Genomic DNA, 19,163 nt, shown 5'->3' with positions numbered 1-19,163 from the left:
CACAACTCGGAACACACTAAGAATACCGCTCGAGGGGTGCCTAGGTGGCTCCGTCGGTTAAGTGTCCGACTTCAGCTCAGATCATGATCTCACAGTTTGTGCGTTCGAGCCCCATGTTGGGATCGACACTGGCAACGTGGAGCCTTCTTTGGGTCCTTGGTCTCCTCCTTTCTGCTCCTACCCCTACTTGTACACTCACTCACTCTCTCTCTCTCTCTGTCTCTCTCTGTCTCAAAAATAAAAGAAACTAAACTAAAAAAAAAAAATACCATTTGAAATCGGGTTGCATTTTATAACATATTAATAATATCTCAATATAACTTTTTAAAATATGCACAATAAAGATTAGCAAAGGGCTGGTGTGTGAGGAGGTTAGGGGATTGTACTTGGGATCCTCACAGAGGAAGTAAAATCCAGTCTGGAGAGCTGGGCTCACCAGGTGGACCCGGGCTTAAACCCCAGTTCTGCCCCTGTCTAGTAGCATCATTTTACATGAATATTTAGTCACTCTGAAGCTTGATTTCCTTCCCTGCAAAAGAGACATAATGCTCTCCGTATAGGTTTTTTTTTTTTTTTTTTGGGGGGGGTGGATTATATCGACCATGTATGTAAACTTTCTTGCACACGCTATGTTCAACAAATAATCTTTGCCATCTCCCACCCCTGAGCTGTTAGGATTCTGTGGCTTTCAGGCTAGTGAAAGGGCTCTCGACGAAGTCCTTTTGCCTTCAGAAGCTTCTAGCGGGCAGTGTGGCCGAGTGGACTCAGAATGTGAAATGAGGGTTTTGGACTGAGCTAAAAGCGTGGAGTCTGTGGTTTCCTCTCGTCGGTGCCCTTTCTACCTTAGATGTCCGTTAGAGTCTGCTCCATTCTACCCTGCAAGTTCCTGATCCTAAAAAAATGGCAATTTATGGGTTTGTGGGCCACGTGCATCGTCTTCTGCCTTACTCCGAAATGATGGTGCAGGGGCACTTGTGTTCGCTGCTGGCTGCCCCCGGCTCCACCGTCACCGGCTCATTCCTCAAGGGACCGATTTGCAGAGTGGCCTTAGAGCAAGGGCAGTGCTGGGAGTGTGGCGAGCATCAGAGTTTTTCCCGCACGCCCTGTTAAAACAACTCTGTCCTGATGAATAAGGACCCTTCAAGCTACTCCACGTAGGCAATATGTTGGATAAAGGCAAATGTGCCAGCGAGGCTGGAGGGGGGGAATGTCAGGGGGCTTCTAGAAGCATCTCTGCCATCCCCAGACCAACAAGTCACAGTGGTCCTGCCCTCAGACACCTCAGGACCCAGATGAAATTGACTCTGCTGGTGACCGCTGTGCTCCCCCTGTGCTAGGCCTCTGGGTGAGCCGGAGAGCCCCGCACACGTGCGCCTCCTCAAACACCTGCATTTGAGAGCGGCCTCCCCCAGGGGGGTGCCCAGCAGAGGGGAATGAATTCGGAGCACGGAATTTTCACACTGGGTCGCAGGGACTGGGGAGAGAGAAATGTTTGGGATAAATTGCAGGGGGAGGACTCATCCTGCCGTTCTTAGGAAAATGAAATAAAGAGGGAGAAGGACTCTGTTGGGTTTTGACATTTCCAAATTCTCACTTTTACATTGAGAAGTAAATTCAGGTTCCCTTTTTAAAAGAGAACTTTGCTCGGGACGCCTGGGTGGCTCTGGCTGTTAAGCATCCGGCTCTTGATTTCGGCTCAGGTCATGATCTCACCGACTCGAGCCCCACGTCAGGCTCCGCGTGCCGACACTGCAGAGCCTGCTTGGGATTCTCTCTCTCCCTGTCTCTGCTCCTGCCCCTCTCATGCTTTCTCTTTGTCTCTCAAAATAAGCAAATAAACCTAACAATTTTTCTACTGTCAAACTTACTCAAAGGCCTTCATCTGGGGGCTGATGCTCATAACTGTAATGAGGTTATGGGGGGAGTGGAATCCAGCCCCAGCCCCTGCGTGGTCTCTTCTTCCACACGGCCCCTCAAACCATGATGCAGTGGTGTTAGGCCTGAAGTGGCTTAAAATGAAGGTAGTCTGCTTTTTCTCGGGCTCTCAGCCACCTTTTACTGACAACATGTGCACGGCACTGCTGAACCCTGCCCGAGTCTGCTGTGGAAGTGTGCGCAAGGTTTTCTTCCCTATGTGGGTTTGCTAGTTCTTGTGTTTTGGCCGAGAGTGCTGAGTCGAGGACTTCAACGGAAGTCCCACTGATGGTGTAGACACCTGGGGATGGACAGAGGCACCATCAAGGTGGATGATCGTGGTTTGGCAGATGTGAAGAGATGGCTTCTTCCATAAAGGACCAGAGAGTAAATATTTTCAGCTTTGGAGGTTGTATGATCTCTGTTGCAACTGCTTAAACTCTGTTGTTGCAATAGACAGTATATACACCAGTGTGCATGGCTGCGTTGCAATAAAACTTTATTTAAAGACACAGGTAGAGGGCCGGATTCAGCCTGCGGGCCTTAGGTTGCTGACCTCTGGCTCACCGAACCACCTTCATTGCTCCAACTCCTTTCTGAGTGTTGTCTCTTATTTTAGAGATGAAGTGCTAGAAAAGCTGGAATGTTTTCCTCTGTGCTCCCGGAAATGTTGCTAAATACCATGAAAGGCCACCTTCAGAGAGAAGGACCTCAACCGAGTGGAAGCAACAGGAATTTGGAGTTTTAAACCTACAGCAGATGCTGAGAAATGAAGATTCTGCTGTCTTCCCATTGTCCCTCAACGGAAGGCTGGGCGTTTTAATTAGCTAATGTTGGCAAATTGCTTTGAAGAAAATTGTAAAATGTTTCGTGCTACAAGGTGCCAAGAATCCTAATTAGCTTTCCTTAAAGATACCACCTGGAAGTGTGATATTTTGTTGCTCGAGGTCCAAGCCAGCAAGAATAACCTGCAGATCAAAAACTGGTTTTTCGGCAAACGTAACTGAGTATAAATGGATCTCTGCATCGACGTCACATTTTCTTCCTTCTGCCTAATCTGGTTCCTAGCAGCTGGGATATTAAACCCCGTAAATGGAGGTTTTGGGTTTTTTTTGTTGTTGTTGTTTTTTTTCTTTTTTCCCTAAGAGAGCTCAGTGGCGACGGGGACATGAAACAAATTAACCCATCCATGTGTTGCGGCCGACGTTGCCTTTTGGATTTTTTGGCTTGTGCCCCAGAGGCCCTGCCCTGGTGCGTCAAGGTTACAGAGAGGAGGCAGCTGGCAGTCGCTCAATCACAGAGCAGGGCTGGCTCTCAGGTACCCCAGTCCAGGAGAGACGTGTGCATGCTCTTAACAGCTGGGTAATGAATGTGCTCTCCAACATTCCTGTTTCATGCGGTGGCAGCGGCCACAGCAGCAGCACCCGACCTGTGTCACTGTCAGAAGCCAAGTGAGATGTAGTTAATATGGACCTTAGCCACCGACGTGCATGGATTTGGAAGCTCCAGGCTCTGATGAAGTCCTTGCCAAACTGGGGGGGGCCGCCCGTGCAAGAGGAGGCAGCCAGGGGTGGGGGTGGGGCTTAGGGCAGGGGTCCCCAGCCTCTGCACTGTTGACTTTTGGGATCAGATGGTTCTGTGAACGTGTGTTGTGGGGGGAGAGGGCTGTCCGGTGCCTTGTAGGATGCTGACCAGCATCCCTGGCCTCTACCCACTAGATGCTGGTAGCAGCCGTCATTCCCCATGGTGATGACCAAAAACTGTCTCCAGACACGGCCTAATGTCCCCTGAGGGGATAACTGCCCCTCATCGAGAAGCCCTGGGTTAAGGGGAGGGCTAGGAGTCCTGTTTTTCAGGGAGACGCTTGGAGCAGGGCCCCACAAGCCACTCCTGCCTCTTCCCTGTGTCTCACACCCTCATGTCAACCATTAGCAGATCCCAAAGGCAGCCCGACCTTGACCGCATGTTGTGAACTGACCACTTCTTGCCGTCCAGCCCCTCCTGCTCTCGTTCAAGCCCCTGCGTCTTGAATAGACACGCTTGTGTGACTAGCCTCCCTCTGGTGCCCTGCTCCCCTTTGCGCCCCACAGACTGTTCTCCACCCAGCGGCCAGAGGGAGTCATCGGAAGTGTCACTGGGAGATCTCATGGTCCTGCTGGGAACCCCCCGGCACCGTGGCACTTAGGTGGAACTCCTGCCTGACCTTAGGTGTGCGCTGAGTGCCTGCCTCGCCTCTGCACCTGTCCCCTCTGCCCACAGACGTCCTTCGCCGTCCCGGCTCTCTGCTCAGACGTCCCTCTCTAGAGGCCTTTCCCGACCCCACCTCGAAGAGCACACCTGTCCTCTCTGGGTCAGGGGTCCTCAGCCTCGGCACTAGTGACATTTGGGGCAGGACGACTGTGGTGGGGGCTGTCCTGGGCGTTGGGGGATGTGCAGCAGCACTCCCCCCCCCCCCCCGCCCCAGATCACAGTGGCACAGACCCCACCCACCCAACTGCGACAATGAAAAATGTCTCCAGACATTGCCAGTGTCCTCTGAGGGGCAACATCGTCCTGGTTGGGAACCACCGCTCTCCTCCTCCCGCTTTATTTTTCTTCACCACACCCTCTGGTAAGACATCCAGTCTATTTGTCTTCTTCACTGGAAGGCAAGCTTTATGAAAGCCGAGATTTCGATTTGTCCCCTGCTGTCTTTCCAAGGCCTAGAATAGAGCTTGGTGCACAGTGGGTACTTAGTAAATGTGTTGAATGCTCTGAACTTTGTCCTTCTAAACAACCAGTGGGGCAAATGGCCTCATGGATTTTGGGCAAGACTGGACCTACAGAGTGTGTTTTGCTGGCCATAGACATGGAAATTCTGTGCCTTGGATGCCTGCAAAAGCATCTTTAAAGCACAGAGAAACCTTCTGGAAACCTCGGCCAGGGGTCTTGGTAAAGGGCAGCCCCAGGGCCCTCCCCAGTTCCGTGCTTACCTGTTTTCCGCGCTTACCTGTTTTCCGCGCTTACCTGTTTTCCGCAAGTGCCCACATGGGCTTGCAGAGCACAGTTGCAGAGACACAAAGCTCTGTTAAGAGTGAGTTACCCCGGACCTGTAAGCATTTGCCAACTGAAGGGTGGGGAGGTCTGGAGATTCAGAGAACACTCTAGCTTTCGTTTGTGGCTGCAAGTGGTATCTAGAACCTGGTCGATGAAGATGGTCGAGTTCATTCCCCTCTCCCGTGTTACTCAGACCTCGGAAGGGTCAGCCGTGACGTAGCGTGCAGAGCCCCAGGAACGCAGGCGCACACAGTGCGATGGGCTTGGGCGCATGCGCACAGCTGTTTCTCTCTCCCGTGCTGCCGATAGAGCCCCTGGTGTTTGCACATTACCCCCCCTCCCCGCCCTCTGTCCCTGGTGGAGGTGGAGCACTCATGGCCAAGCGCAGTGATGAGGAGAAATCTGACTTCAGACAGGTCCCTCCCCTAGCTGCACGACTTTGGGCAAGTTACCTGTCCTAAAACTCAGTTTGCTGATCTGTCCAGTGGGGGTAATACCTACCTCTCTGTTTTGTTGTGAGGATTGAAATGAAATGAACAGCGCTCCTGGCCTGGCCGCTGTCCGTGATCACGAGGAGTAGTTATTCCCCCGTTATCTGGGTTCCCATTTCGCCAGCTCAGCCCCTGGCCTGACTCACCTGCCTCCTGCCTTTGGCTCCTGCTGCCTCCACCGTGTCAGGCGTCCTGACTCTCACCCCCTCTCCCTCCCTTCCCAGCACGCGCATCTCATCACTGTGATTACACCGTATTAGCCCCCGTGATTGTTCCATGCCTTGGCACCTCATTACTGAAATAAAGTTAGCATTAATGGGAGTCCTGCAGCTAATCCCCTCTGCTCACCTCTCCTGAAAATGCATTCCGGTGATTAGCAGGAGAGACACATGCATATATTCATTTTTAAAACTGTTCCCTCCTCCCCCTCTCCCTGCGTGTCTACTCACAGTCACTAGAGATGGAGGCCAGGGGGCCTTTTAGCTGCCAGCCGACAGAGGAGGCAGCGAAATCGTCCTGAACTGGGGCAGGGCTGGGCTTAGGGAGCAGCCAGCTTCTCCCCCTAGAAAAAGGAACACATCCGTTTCCTTTGGGTGGGTACAGTTAAACACAAAACCCACCCACAAAACAAAAGGCCAGGGAGTGAGGCAGACTGGCGGGTCCCAGGCTCGCCACCTTCTGGCTAGGAGACCTCTGTGAAATTGCTTTAATCTTCCTGATGAGCAGTTTCCTCCACTGGTGAAGGATCATGCCTGATAAGGAACGGGCGAGGGCCCGGGGCTGCCTCTGAGGCCGGGGCGGTTCACTCTCCTGCCCTGGGCTAGGGAGCCAGAGGTCAGGTGTGTCCACGGGGCTCCTCCTGGCCCCCAGCGCCGGGACAGCCTGTTTCGGTTTCCTTTTCCACTCGGGGACCGCCAGTGCCATGCAGGCACAGTGAGGACTGATTGCTCAGAGGTGTGGTATCATTCATCAGGACTTGGGGGAACACTGCACTCACCCCTGGGGGGTCTGCACACCTGCAGACGATCAGATGGTCCTTCCCCGAAGGGCTCAGGGGCCGGCTCCCGGGTCCACGCAGGTAGCCGGCCGCTCACCTTGCGTGCGTTGCCTCTGTCCTGATTGATCTGGGGGCAGGATGACCCTCGTGGAGCTCCCTCTCGGCAGCCAAGAAAAGGGAGCAGAACGGCAGAGGGAGGTGTGGGGCTGTAATGAGATTCACAGGCGCCCTTACTCACCCTGCGTGTCAAGGAGACATTTTCAAAAAGGTTTGACACAGCATCCTCGCAGAGCCCTTTGCCAAAACGCAAGGTGGAGGCCCCTGGAGTACTTTAAGCCGGCTTCTGTTAACAGAGCAGTCCGTATGCATATTATAATCACGCCGCTCCAATTCCCCGTTAAGCAGCTGTTCCCACAAAGAGGGACAATAGCCCAGCCCCACCCCTTTGAGAGCTGATTTCAGTCATGTCTTTGCTGCTGCCAATTCTTTGATCAGTTTTCACTTAGGATCTGGAGGGCATGTTACAAAGTGCTTTGGGCTGGCTGCCAGCAGGCACCTCACTGGAGCATGACAACAGCCCAGAAGTGTCAGCGTGGGGAGAGAGACGGTGCGCACAGGATGCCTTTTAAAAAATAATTATATTTGAATTTTAAAAGCAATCTTCATATATGTTCATAGAGTCATTTATATGGAAAACTATGCCGGTTGCTCTACCCTTTTAATATTTGATGTTCCGTCAGCTTCCTTCACAGTTGGGATAAGCGTTCTGTGGCGCCACGGGGAGTTTTCGGACTCCTGAGTTAGGAAGGAACCGGGAGAGGGCCAGTTCCTGTCATTTCTGTCTCCCTCCTCCCTTGCCCCTTCCTCCTGCACCTCAGCACACACTCTGTTCTAAATGGACTCTGGAGGACGTTGAGGGCCGAGTGGGAAAGGGGGTTGGGGGTGTCCCACGTTAATTCCATTTGGCGGTGGTGGTATTTTTTGTGTTTTTTTTTTTTAAGTTTATTTATTTGTTTTGAGAGAGAGAGAGAGCGCGCGAGCACAAGCAGGGGAAGAACAGAGAGGGAGGGAGGGAGAGAGAGAGAGAATCCCAAGCAGGCTCTGCACCATCCGCACAGAGCCCGACCCAGGGCTCGAACCCATGAACCGCGAGATCATGACCTGAGCCGAAATCAAGAGCCAGGCACTCAACCGACTGAGTCACCCAGGCACCCCAAAACTATTTTATTTTTAATTTTTTAATATCATATTTATTTTTGAGAGAGAGAGAGCAAGTGAGAGGTGGCGGTGGTTTTTATTTTCATTTAATTTTTATTTTTTATTGCGGTAGAATACGCTCAACATAAAATTGACCATCTTAGCCATTTTTAGACGAGCAGCGGCACCAAGCACACTCACAGTGTTGCGCAGTCGTCACCATCATCCGTCTCCAGAACTTGTCATCTTCCCAAACTCTGTCCCCATGAAACATGACTCCCCGTGTCCTGCAGCCCTCGGCACCTACCGTTTCACTTCCCGTCTCTGTGGATTTGATGACTCTGGGTACCTCACGCAGTTGGAATCATCCGGTCTTTGTCCCTCGGCGTCTGGTCTCTTTCACCCGGCATGCTGTCCTCAAGGTTCATCCGTGCTGTAGCTTGCGTCAGAACGTCCTTCCCCTGTAAGGCCGAACGGCATCCCATCGTACGTCCACACCACACCACGTTTATGCGGACATCCGGGCTGTCTGCCACGTATTCAATCTTACAGGTTGCCAGTCAGCCATGTCAGGTGTTTACTTACCGACCGACATCTAGCTTCCTTCTCACCAGCGCCGTCTTAGAGTTGAGAGAAAGGAAGCCTGGGGAGGTGAGGAACGTCGCGTCTCCTAATGTGCTATTAATTAGTGGAACCGAGGTTGGGTTTTGGGGCTGTCTGACTCTACAAACGATGGTTGTCAAATGTTGGTGAGCTCCGGGATTGCTCAGGGGAATCTATTAAAAATGAAAATTGCCGGGCCCGGTCTTGAGCTCTTTTGGTTCAGAAGGTCTGGAGTGGGATTCGGGACCTTGTATCTTAACAAGCACCCTACTCTGAACAGGTTATCAGAGAACCAGAACTTGCTCAATATGTTCTAGGATCCAGGGTTTTGACCGCCTTCCTGTTTATCCTCGTCCCTAAGGGAATTGGAGACAGCTCTCCCCACCTCCCCACCCCCACCAAAACATTTCAAGATCAGAGAAACGGGAGTTGTCCAGATGAAGCAGAGTTGGGAGAGATGTCCACGTGGATCCATAAGGAGTTCACACCCGGGGCGTGTGTGAGAGCATGCGCTTTGGGCTGCACGGTCAGCTCTGAGCTGCTCAGCAGCCAAAGCAAAGAGCGAAATAGGATTCGCCACAGATGTAGCCACCTCATCACATAAAATGTGCCACCGGAAGCGCAGCTCTCGCGTGCATTTTGGTCTGCGGGCTCCTCATTGAGAAGACGCCGTGCAGTAATGGAAAAGAGTCACAAACACCCGAGTCCGTTTGACAGGACTGTCGCGGGGCTGTTTCTTGAGGGTGGGCCAGGGTGTGATACCAAGGAACAGTTCAGTGAAAACAGACTCGGGTCGGGGTGGGGGTGCCTGGCTGGCCCAGTCAGTGGAGTGTGAGACTCTTGATCTCAGGAGCGTGAGTTCAAGCCCCACGCTGGGCGTTGGGCATAGAGATGACTTAAAAAACAAAAAACAACAAAACCAACAGGCCTGGAGAAAATTGGAAAATCGGGCCAACCCATTTCAAGGCCGCTTTTGTGCAGGGGTGTAATAGAGTTCTGTGTGTTCTGAACCGGGTCCTCTGGCTCCTTGTCAGCGTAGGGGCCTGCCTCAGCTGCTCCCTTCTCTCTGGTTCCTCTCCCGAGCCTGCGGGCCTTCCCACCCCAGAGAGAGGAGCCCAGCGGGGGGCCTCTGCTTTAATGACTGGGATGCTTGTCTTTAAAGTTTGCAAAGCCCTCGGCCTCCAACCAGTGGCCACTTTGGCCCCCTTCCTTCGGCACGCAAGAAAAGCTGCTGTCTGGTTGAGTGAGTTCTGCTATAAATCAAAGTGTCACCACTTAGCCAGTAGAAGTGATTTAATTAATCCGCTGTGTTGTCCCCTGAGCATCACTCCACCTGACTGCTAATCAACTTCCATCAGCAGGAGGAAAATGCAGGCCCCCTTTTTCTGAGCCACATTGCATGAGATGAAGGAGGAGAAGGAGGGGAGAAAAAGTTAATTGCAGCAGGGGAGCTCAGACTGTCACGAGAAAAAAGTCTCTTGTCTGGCATCTGCCTCTTTATACACTGTTGTCCTCGTCTCGGGTGAGCTGCAGGAGAGGACCACGTTTTAGTGATATTAATATAGACATTATCTATTGTCCATATCTATTTATCAGAGATAATATCTTGCCTAGAAACCCATGACAGCTGGCATATTGCAAAGAGGAACCATTCTTTTGTCACGCACCCGGTATTTAGACCTTTGAAACACGCATCACACGCACAAAACCTTCACCGATAATCAGAAAAGACTGAAAGTTTATGTATCTATCTCTCGGGCGCAGGAACGTTTTTGACAAATGACCACCCCAATTTCCATCACGTGCAGGCAGCATAAATGCAAGCCATTGCTCTGCAGTGTAATTAGGCAGATCTAGTTAATGCTGGTGTGCTTTGAAGGTGAGACAGGCTATTGTAATGAGAATCCCAAGTCCAGGATATTTGGAAGCTTCCCTTAAGAGCCTAAAACTTCCTGGAAATCTCTTCAGGAGTGGTACCTAGCATGATGGCTCCATTTTACAGGTAGGAGGAACTGCGGCAAACAAGGGTCAGGGAAATTTCCAGAAAGTTGCAGAGCGTTCAGAGTGTCCTGAAGGTGGGATCCATCCCTTGTTGAGGGAGAGGAGGAAGCCCAAGATTCTGTGGTAAAGCATGGGCTTATCTGGAGTGGGATTCTTTTCTGATTACTGTGCACTTACTCTATAAAAAGAAATTTATAGAAAGTCTCTTTAGCAGGATGAAGACCAGAAAATCTTTTATCTGATCCAAAAAATGACATCTTGCATCAATTATACATAAACTTTGGTTTTTCCCCACCAGAGAAAGCCGCCCCCCCCCCCCCCACTCCTGCCCCAAGCAAACACAGAGCTCCTGCCCTGCCATGTGGGTGAGTCATTCTGTCTTTAAAGATGGGGTGGGGGCAGTGTTGGCCTTCCCAGCATGCTGTGTTGCTGCACAGATGTGCTTGGGATCAGAGCTTCTGCTCTAATAAAGTTGATCATCATATTTTTTTTTAAAAAGAAAAAGAGGGCGCTGGAATCTAGTTGCACTAATTCTGAGAACCCAGGACATATAAGGACTTCCCTGGGCACATCCACACTTGGCCTCTTTATGTGCACCCTGGGCCAGGGCCACCCCCAGCATTTTGAGACAGGGTGAATGACAGAGTGCCTCTCTGTTATTAGGAAGTTGAAATGCTGATTAATGCCGCATGGATATCTAAGACAGCTTGCAAGGGGAAGAGCTGCCCTGAGACAGGGAGGGGTGTGTGTGTGTGTGTGTGTGTGTGTGTGTGTGTGTGTGTGTGTGTGTGTGTGTGTGTGTGTGTGTGTTCCGCCCGACACTAGGGGGCAGCACCGCCTCCTCCTGCCTTCGGATATGGCTTTTCTCGGGCCTACAGAAGGCTAGCGCTGCTGGGCAGAGGCGTGCACGAACAGCCGAAGAGTGCCCCCGCCTTGCCTAGGGTGAAGTCCTGCCTTGTCTGCTGCTGGGGTTGATGTCGAAACGGCTGGGTTTGAGGCCCCCACAGAGCTGGGTGGAATTCCGACTGCCACTTGCTGCACATCTGTACGTGTGTCCCTCTCTGGACTCAGTTTCATCTGCAAAATGGGAACACCCACCTCCCACAGTGGATGTCGGGATGAAACGAGATCATATACACAAAAGCCCTCAGCACAGCACTAGGCACATGGGAGCTGCTAAGTAAACGCAGCTTCCTTCTTGTCCTGTGCCTTCCCTTTCTTCCTTCCTCCCCATGCTCCTCCATTCTCCCACTCTTTGACAGGCGTGGACCCAGATCCAGCCATGCCAGCCTCCCTCCCTCCGAGGCAGGCTCAGGGCCCTGTGTCCCCCTCCCTCCCCTTTCTGCCCTTTGGGCTGTTCCGGACACAGTGAAGTGCTGTTCCCACGTGGACCCCTCGTTGAAGGGCTTCCCTCCACCGCCATCAAATCGCACTCCAAGCTGACGCCAGGCACATGGGGGCTGGGCAGTGAGCCCTTTATCGATGGTTTGTGGTTTTTTTTCATACACAATTTGGAAACATCTGTTCTGACATTTTCCGGGGTCGCAGACAGGAAGAGAACAAGGTTGATATTTCTCAGGTGCTGGTGCCTTAGTGCATCGGTAATTGGAAAGCAAAATGGTTCCTGTTGCCTCTCCATTTCATCATAAACATTTCATTTGAAAGAGAAGGCAGCATTATTGTGCCCAGGGGTTACATTGTATGCAAACAGGTACGCATTAAAGGCAAGTCTCCTCAGTGAGAAATGGCAAAGCATTATGAAGCCAGTGGCAAAGGTCTGTGTGACTTTCTTGTAGACAAAAGACCAGCCTCTGGTTGCTGACTGCAGCCCTCTTCTGCTTCCTTGAATTGGAAGCATATTTTCTTTTTTCTCAGTTAACCCCCTTCTGTAAATGAACACGATAAAGTTTGTGCCCAGAGGTTCACTGAGGGTCGGCGAGCAAGTGTATTTGTTCAAAAACCATTTACTGAGCACCTAGTCTGCCTGGATCTGTGGCAAGTGATAAATAAGACACCACGCGTGCCCTCTTGTAACATGATTATAGCGCAAAGTGGTGTCCCCACGGGCAAGTGAATTAACATTACGGGAATGCAAAGAGGGAGTCAGGAAAGGCTTCACGAGACATTTGCCAGGCAGAAGAGGAGGAAGGAGCTTATGGGGCAGAAGGAAGAGCTTCTGCCTAGACCAGAAGACGTGACAAGTTGCTGGAGCCATCAAACAGCATCATTGGATAATTCTATATGCCTGTATGCTGACTGCTCTAAAGCCCATCAGCTCATTGAATTCTCCAACATCCTTCAAGTGCTAGCTTGGTATTATCCCTGCTTTTCAGATGATGCTGGGAGATGCTGCATTGCTTGGCCAAGGTCAAGGCCAACTAACGAGTGGCGAACTGAGATTTCCCCTCAGGTCCGCCTGTCTCCTCCCCACCCCCACCTGCCCACTTTCCCCCGGCAGCGCGCTGCTTGGTACGACTCTGGCGTACAGGATGAAGCTGCAGAGGTGTGGGGACCGCAAAGGACTTTGCGTGCTGTGCTACAGAGTTTGGACTCTCTCTTGTAGGCAGAGGTTTTTTAAGTGGACATTGATTCCATTACCCATGGGAGATGGATTGGAGGAACACCCAGTGCCGGACTGCAACCCGGAACCACGACTGCCCGTCGGATTCAGGGGCCGCCCACCCCGCTTCTGGCCCAGCTTCCAGTATGGCTGGCTGCTCGGCTGAAAGAACAGATTATTGGGGAAGATGAGCCTCACACGGGAGGTGGACAGGAAGCCTTTTTCTTTTCTTTATCTTTTTTAGCTAGGGTATGCTTCCTGTTGTTTTGCTATAAAGCTCACACAGGCATCTAAGCCTAAAAAAATTAAATGGCATGAAGGGCTCCTGGGTGGCTCAGTTGGTTACGTGTCTTGACTTCATCCCAGGTCATGATCTCGTGGTTTGTGAGTTCGAGCCCCGGTTTGGGCTCTGTGCTGACGGCTCGGAGCCTGGAGCCAGCTTCGGATTCATTCTCTCTCTGTCTCTGTCTCTGTCTCTCTCTCTCTGTGCCCCTCCCCTGCTCACACACTCTCTCTCTCAAAAATAAACATTAAAAAAAAAAATTAAGTGGTATGAAGGCAGAAATGAGAGCAAAAGTCTTCTAACTCCTCACTCCCAGGTGTAACCACTGGTAACAATTTCTTGTACAGCTTTCCTGAGATTTTGTGCTACATATGTATATATATAAAATGGTTCAACGTTCAGAAGGGCTTTTCTCTCTCCCACTCCTGCCCCCAGCCTCTCTGCTACCTTCTAAAGTCACCGTTTTCTTGCCTTTGGGCACAGATAGTTTATGCACATGCACACTAAAACTTACGTATGTTACTTTTCTTTCCCTGAAGGACAGCAGCTATATAGCATGCTATCTAACACTGTTCTCCTTCTTGCTCTTTTCTTTTGTGATAATATTTTCTAAAAGCCCAAAATTTAGATAGTGTTTACCAGGTACCGTGAGTTCTTTTGAGTGCTTTCCGTGCATTATCCCATTGCATCTGATGCCAGGGGCGCTGTTACGGTCTCCATTCTCTGGGGGAGGAAACTGAGGCACAGAGAGACTGAGTGACTTACCCAAGGTCATTGAGTGAGTGAGTTATCCCTGACCTGGGACCAGAGCCGGAATAAGGCAGGAGAGGGAGGTGCCGCCGGCGTTCAGGTCTAGTCAGACGATGTTCCGGGTATTGCTTGTTTTTCGTTGTTTGTTTGTTTGTTTTTTGCATACGCTGGAGGTCTCTCCAGATGAGCACCTGCAGACTTCTTCTTTACATGGCTGGAGAATACGTAATTTCAGTTACTTCGTCCTTTGCCTGCTGGTAAATATTTGGTCGTGTCTGATCTCCTACAAATGCTGCTGTAGCTGCAGCATCCTTGCATGTACGTTGTGGGGTGTGCTAGGGCAAGACGTCTCTGTAGAATAAATGACTCGAAGTGGCCTTGCCAGGCCCCGGGTGTGCATCCTTGAGATCTCACTGGCTGTTCTGACCAGTTTGCTCTCCCCAAGAGTGCGTGAAAGTGCCGACCCCACACGCTCACCCGTTTCGGACATCATCAACCTGTTTCATCTTTGCCAGTCTGACGGCTGAAAAATTGGCTCGCTTTAATTCACATACATCATGAGCACATTTTTTCTTTTCTCATGTGTTTATTGGCCGCTTATATTTCTTTTATGAACTGGTTTTTCGCGTCCTTTGTACATGTTGTATTTTGGCTTGGTCTTTTTTATAGAGATATATAAGAGCTCTTTGAACACTAAAGAAATGTGTTACACATATTCTTCCAGTTTATGGTTTGCATTTGTACGGTTTTTCACCATACAGGAGATTTTAATTTCTGTGTAGTTGGATGTATTAATCTTTTCTTTATGGCTTTTGGGTTTTGTGTTTGCCTTTTCCTCTCCATGATTATATATATTTTTAATGACCATTTTTTTTTCTCCCTGGCCTTTTTATGGCTTTAATTTTTAAATTGAACATTAATCCATTTAGAATTTATTTTTGTATAAGGAGTGATAGAGGGGTCCAGCTTAATTTTTTGGCTTTCAGGGAAACCTGTTTAGACTCCATGGTGCCCAGGCTTCACTGTGCTGGGGCAGCCACTAGCAGGAGGGAGGGCTCTGGTAGGGACAGTTCTCGAAGGGAGGGCCACTCCCACAGCCGGCTGGACCCAGAGCAGCCAGCTGGGGGCACCGGGAGGCATGGGGGTGAGCCAAGCACAGAGCCCCTATCTCCACAGGCAGAGAAGCATATCTGATTTGTCTCCATATTGCTAATGCCTCTCCCAGGCCCCAGCACATATTTGCTAATTGTCCTGTTGTACTCAATGAACTAATTCTGACCCCTGCTATGCTGCTGATTGGGCGCATGTGACTTTGGGACCTTCAGCTCACTCCTTCACCTTTCTGAGCCACACTGTCCCTGTCTGTGACCACAATACCTACCTCCATGCGCTGTTTCAAGAGGTTTCTAGAGTAAAGGGAAAAGTGGATGTTATTGCACTTGACAAACCCCAAAAAGTGCTGTGGGTGGAAAGTTGAAGCTATCAGCCACCTCTTGATACTGTTGCTGTGTCTCAGACGTGTCCAGCCTGTAACTTCTGTAATTTAGGTTGTAAGAATTACAGTCTATAGGGGCACCTGGCTGGCTCAGTCAGTTAAGCATCTGACTCTGGGATTTCGGCTCAGGCCATGATCTCGTGGTTCCATGAGTTTGAACCCTGCGTCGGGCACCGTGCATTCTGCAGAGACCGCTTGGGATTCTCTCTCGCCTTCTCTCTCCCCACCCCTCACCCCCAGCTTACACTCTGTCTCTCTCAAAAGAAATAAGTAAAAACTTTAAAAATTATTGAAAAAAAATTACAGTGTATCTCCTTGTGGGACACAGTTGTTGTTGTTGTTGTTGTTTTAATTTTTAAATATTTGTTTTTGAGAGAGAGAGAGAGAGAGAGAGCATACGAACAGGGGAGGGGCAGAGAGAGAGGGAGACACAGAATCCGAAGCAGGCTCCAGGCTCGGAGCTGTCAGCACAGACCCCAACATGGGGCTCGAACTCACGAATCATGAGATCATGACCAGAGCTGAAGTTGGACTCTTATACCGACTGAACCACCAAGGCATCTCTCTCTCTCTTTTTTTTTTTAACTTGTAGTATGAAGAAAGGAAGCTTTCTAAACATTTTTTTCTGAGTGGGGTTCTTGTATCCCCCCCAATTATTATTCATTGCTATCCCCAAATCTCCAACACTTGTGAAAATAACGATGGGCTTGGAATGGGAAGGTCTCTGTCAAGTTGAAGCAGGTACCTACACAAAACGGACGGGGGGATTCGCTGCTGGTTCGCTTGGAATAAAGTCCTGGACGCTCAGGCTCTATTTGATCCTGGATGAGACTTGGGTCTCTTTCATGCCTCAGTTTTTCCCACTAGGTTAAAAAAGACACCTTACGCCAAAGCCACAATGGCTGTGTGAAACTAGTGGTTGAGAGGGTGGGTTCCAGAATCTGACCACCTGACTTCAAACCCCAGCTCCACTGTTTACTGGGTGACTTTGGGTAACTTACTTACCTTGCTTGTCACTTGGTGAGGTAGGTGAAAACCTAAGTACCTGAGTACCTAGGAGCTTAGAACAGAGCCAGGCACACAGTAGGTACTCAATAAAGGTACCTGTTATCATCTTCAGAGACGTCATTGGAATTGACAGCCTGTCACCCATCGAGGCATCTTTGGTCAACAGTCCCAGGTAGGTGCTGTAGGGAACTAGGGGCTGGGGCTACTGAAGAATTTAGAGGTCCTCAGAGAGCGTGTAGATCCACTCTGATAAGAGACAGGCTGCAAACACACGTGGGAAGACTGTAGGCCAAGGGCTGCAAAACCCCAGCACCTGTAGGGAGGGGACAGATGAGCATCGTTCAGGAGAGATGCACACTACGTATATGAGTAGCAGGTACATGGTTGTGCATATTAAATCGTAAAGGAGTAATTTTTTCTCCACAAAGAAATGTGCTTTCTCCGTTTGTCTCAAAGCTTGCTCAGCTAGATTTCCTCACATTTGGTGGAGGCCTGGCTGCAGACAACTGGTTCTCTGTCACCAGAAGAACGCCAGTGCACGTGAGTGATAATTGACAGCTGAACCTCAGAACCAGGGGGATGAAAGGGAGCCATGGGGTCTGGGCAACAGGGAGAGGGTGACCCCATCTTAAAGGGCAAGTACTTATGGGGCTAGAGTTCCTACGTCTTCAAGAGAAGGTAGAAATCAAGATTTTTTTATCCTTTTCACTTTTTGTTTAATTTATTTTTTATCTTTGAGATTTTTATCCTGTTTTAATGTTGGATAAGATAATTTGAAGATATATGCTGGCCTCACACAGCAGGCCTGTGGGGTTGAATTTGGCCTGTGGGCCCCAGGTTTGCAACCTCTGCACATGGCCTGCCCCCTAAGAGCACATATGTGCACATTTACGCATGCTGCGAAGTCGTCACATGAAAAATACTGCCTAGCTCAGCAGTTGTATTTTTTTTTTTTAATTTTTTTTCAACGTTTTTATTTATTTTTGGGACAGAGAGAGACAGAGCATGAACGGGGGAGAGGCAGAGAGAGAGGGAGACACAGAATCGGAAACAGTCTCCAGGCTCCGAGCCATCAGCCCAGAGCCTGACGCGGGGCTCGAACTCACGGACCGCGAGATCGTGACCCGGCTGAAGTCGGACACTTAACCGACTGCGCCACCCAGGCACCCCTCAGCAGTTGTATTTTTTCCAGATCGCTAAAGTATTGTCTCATCACCACGTCCACCGTTTCAGCCCATAGGTTACCATGATCCCTCCACACAAAACTGCCTTTCGGGAAAAGGTAACATTGAAAGTCGAGTGTGTGTTCGTACACTCTTAGGTCCAAAAAAGATACGCAGGGTTTGAAGTCGTGGGAGAATCCGTGCGGTAGCAATTGTGGACATTACCTGAAGGAGCGCACCCGTGTTCCCACCACACAATTCCCAACAGCCGAAAGGTGGAAACCACCCGAATGTCCACCAGCGATGAATGGGTAAGCAAAATGTGGCATGTCCTTGCAACAGAATAATATTTAGCCATGAAAATGAGTGATGTGGCACTGAGCGATGTTCTAACATGGATGATCCTTGAAAACGTTATGCTAAGTGAAAGCGGCCAACTCCAAAAGACCACACTGTGTGTGAGATATACGGAATAAGCAAAGCCATAGAGACAGAAAGGAGATTAGTGGTTTCCAGGGGATGGAGGGAAGGGGAACTTGGGTCTAACTGCTGCGGGTATGGGGTTTCTTCTAGGGGAGACAAAAATGTTCTAAAATTAGATTGTGGCGATGGTTGCACAATCCTGTGAATGTACCCAAAAACCATTGAATTGTATGGCATGGGAATGATACCTCAGAAAGCTGTTAAAAGAGGAACATTACATGGTTCGTTCACGTGGTGATCTTTGCCGCGTACCGGGACAGCATCAGTCACTGTCCATCCTTGACTACAGAGGACAGTGATGATACTTACGACCTGTGGAGTGCGTTGGCCGTCGGCTGCTGTAGGCAAAGCTAAGTGCAGTTCAGATAACGGATCCCTGGGCCCTTATTACGCTGTTTACGAACATGTTCCGAATCCATACCCAGCACCAGAAACAGTCACGTTAATTTTAGGTCTGTGAGGACAGGGGAATTTTAAGAATGCCGGTGCCTCTTCCTATAATCTGCCTAGTTCCTGCGAGGGGAAGCCGGGGCCGCTGTGCCACCAGGCCCGAGTCACATGTGAACCCAAAGGATCTTGGCATGCGGCCACCCGCCCATCCTGTTTGCTACCAGTTGGGGGGTTTTGAGTGTGTGTGTGTGTGTGTGTGTGTGTGTGTGTGTGCGTGCGTGCGTGTGGTTAAGTTCTCTTTCTGGCTGTCCCTCAGGCCTCCCCTTTACCTTCTTCAGCCCCCAACCCCAGCCCTCCCGGAGCACTGCAACCCAGCCATGAGGGTGAGCTCAAAGTCCCCTACCATCTTTGCGAGTGAGAGTGAAGGAGGGCATCCAGCGAGCGAGACAAGTCCCAGCAGCCTCATCTGCTTTCCCTTCGCGGCCTCCTGCTGTCCTCTCTCTCACTGGCTGTTCACCGTTTCCCTCCGTGGAGAGCATCCTGTGGAGAAGGGCACTGCTCTCCATCCCCCTTGCCAACTTCCCTCCCCAAGAGCATAGCGTCAAAACCATGGTCGCCCTCCCGCCCTCCCCCACCCTTGCCCAGGACTTCAGACCACACCTGGCCGATTCCCCATTTGTATGTTTTTGTTCCCCCTCCTCTTCTCTGAGCTCTGTGGTCAGAACCCCCTCCTACTCCTTATGGCCTGCCCCGTTGTTTCACTCTGGACTGTCACTTAGCATGCTTCCTGCC

At 50.4% G+C, this 19,163-nt stretch overlaps 1 protein-coding gene across 3 annotated transcripts in view; it reads left to right on the top strand.

Annotated features, from left to right (window-relative positions):
• Positions 1-19,163, top strand: part of SPRING1 (SREBF pathway regulator in golgi 1) — a 179,026-nt gene that overhangs the window by 30,116 nt on the left and 129,747 nt on the right. The window contains exon 5 of one of the 3 annotated variants that reach the window (XM_023241457.2): positions 2,534-3,011. The exons of the other annotated variants lie outside the window; for them this stretch is intronic. Coding sequence (XP_023097225.1) covers positions 2,534-2,539 — 6 coding nt within the window. The 3' untranslated portion in view covers positions 2,540-3,011. Of the gene's footprint in view, positions 1-2,533; positions 3,012-19,163 lie in introns of those variants that run through there. 3 annotated transcript variants of the gene reach the window in all.

Source organism: Felis catus, chromosome D3 (assembly GCF_018350175.1).
Source record: "Felis catus isolate Fca126 chromosome D3, F.catus_Fca126_mat1.0, whole genome shotgun sequence".
Lineage (NCBI taxonomy): Eukaryota > Metazoa > Chordata > Mammalia > Carnivora > Felidae > Felis > Felis catus.
This window is presented reverse-complemented; position numbering and strand designations above follow the sequence as displayed.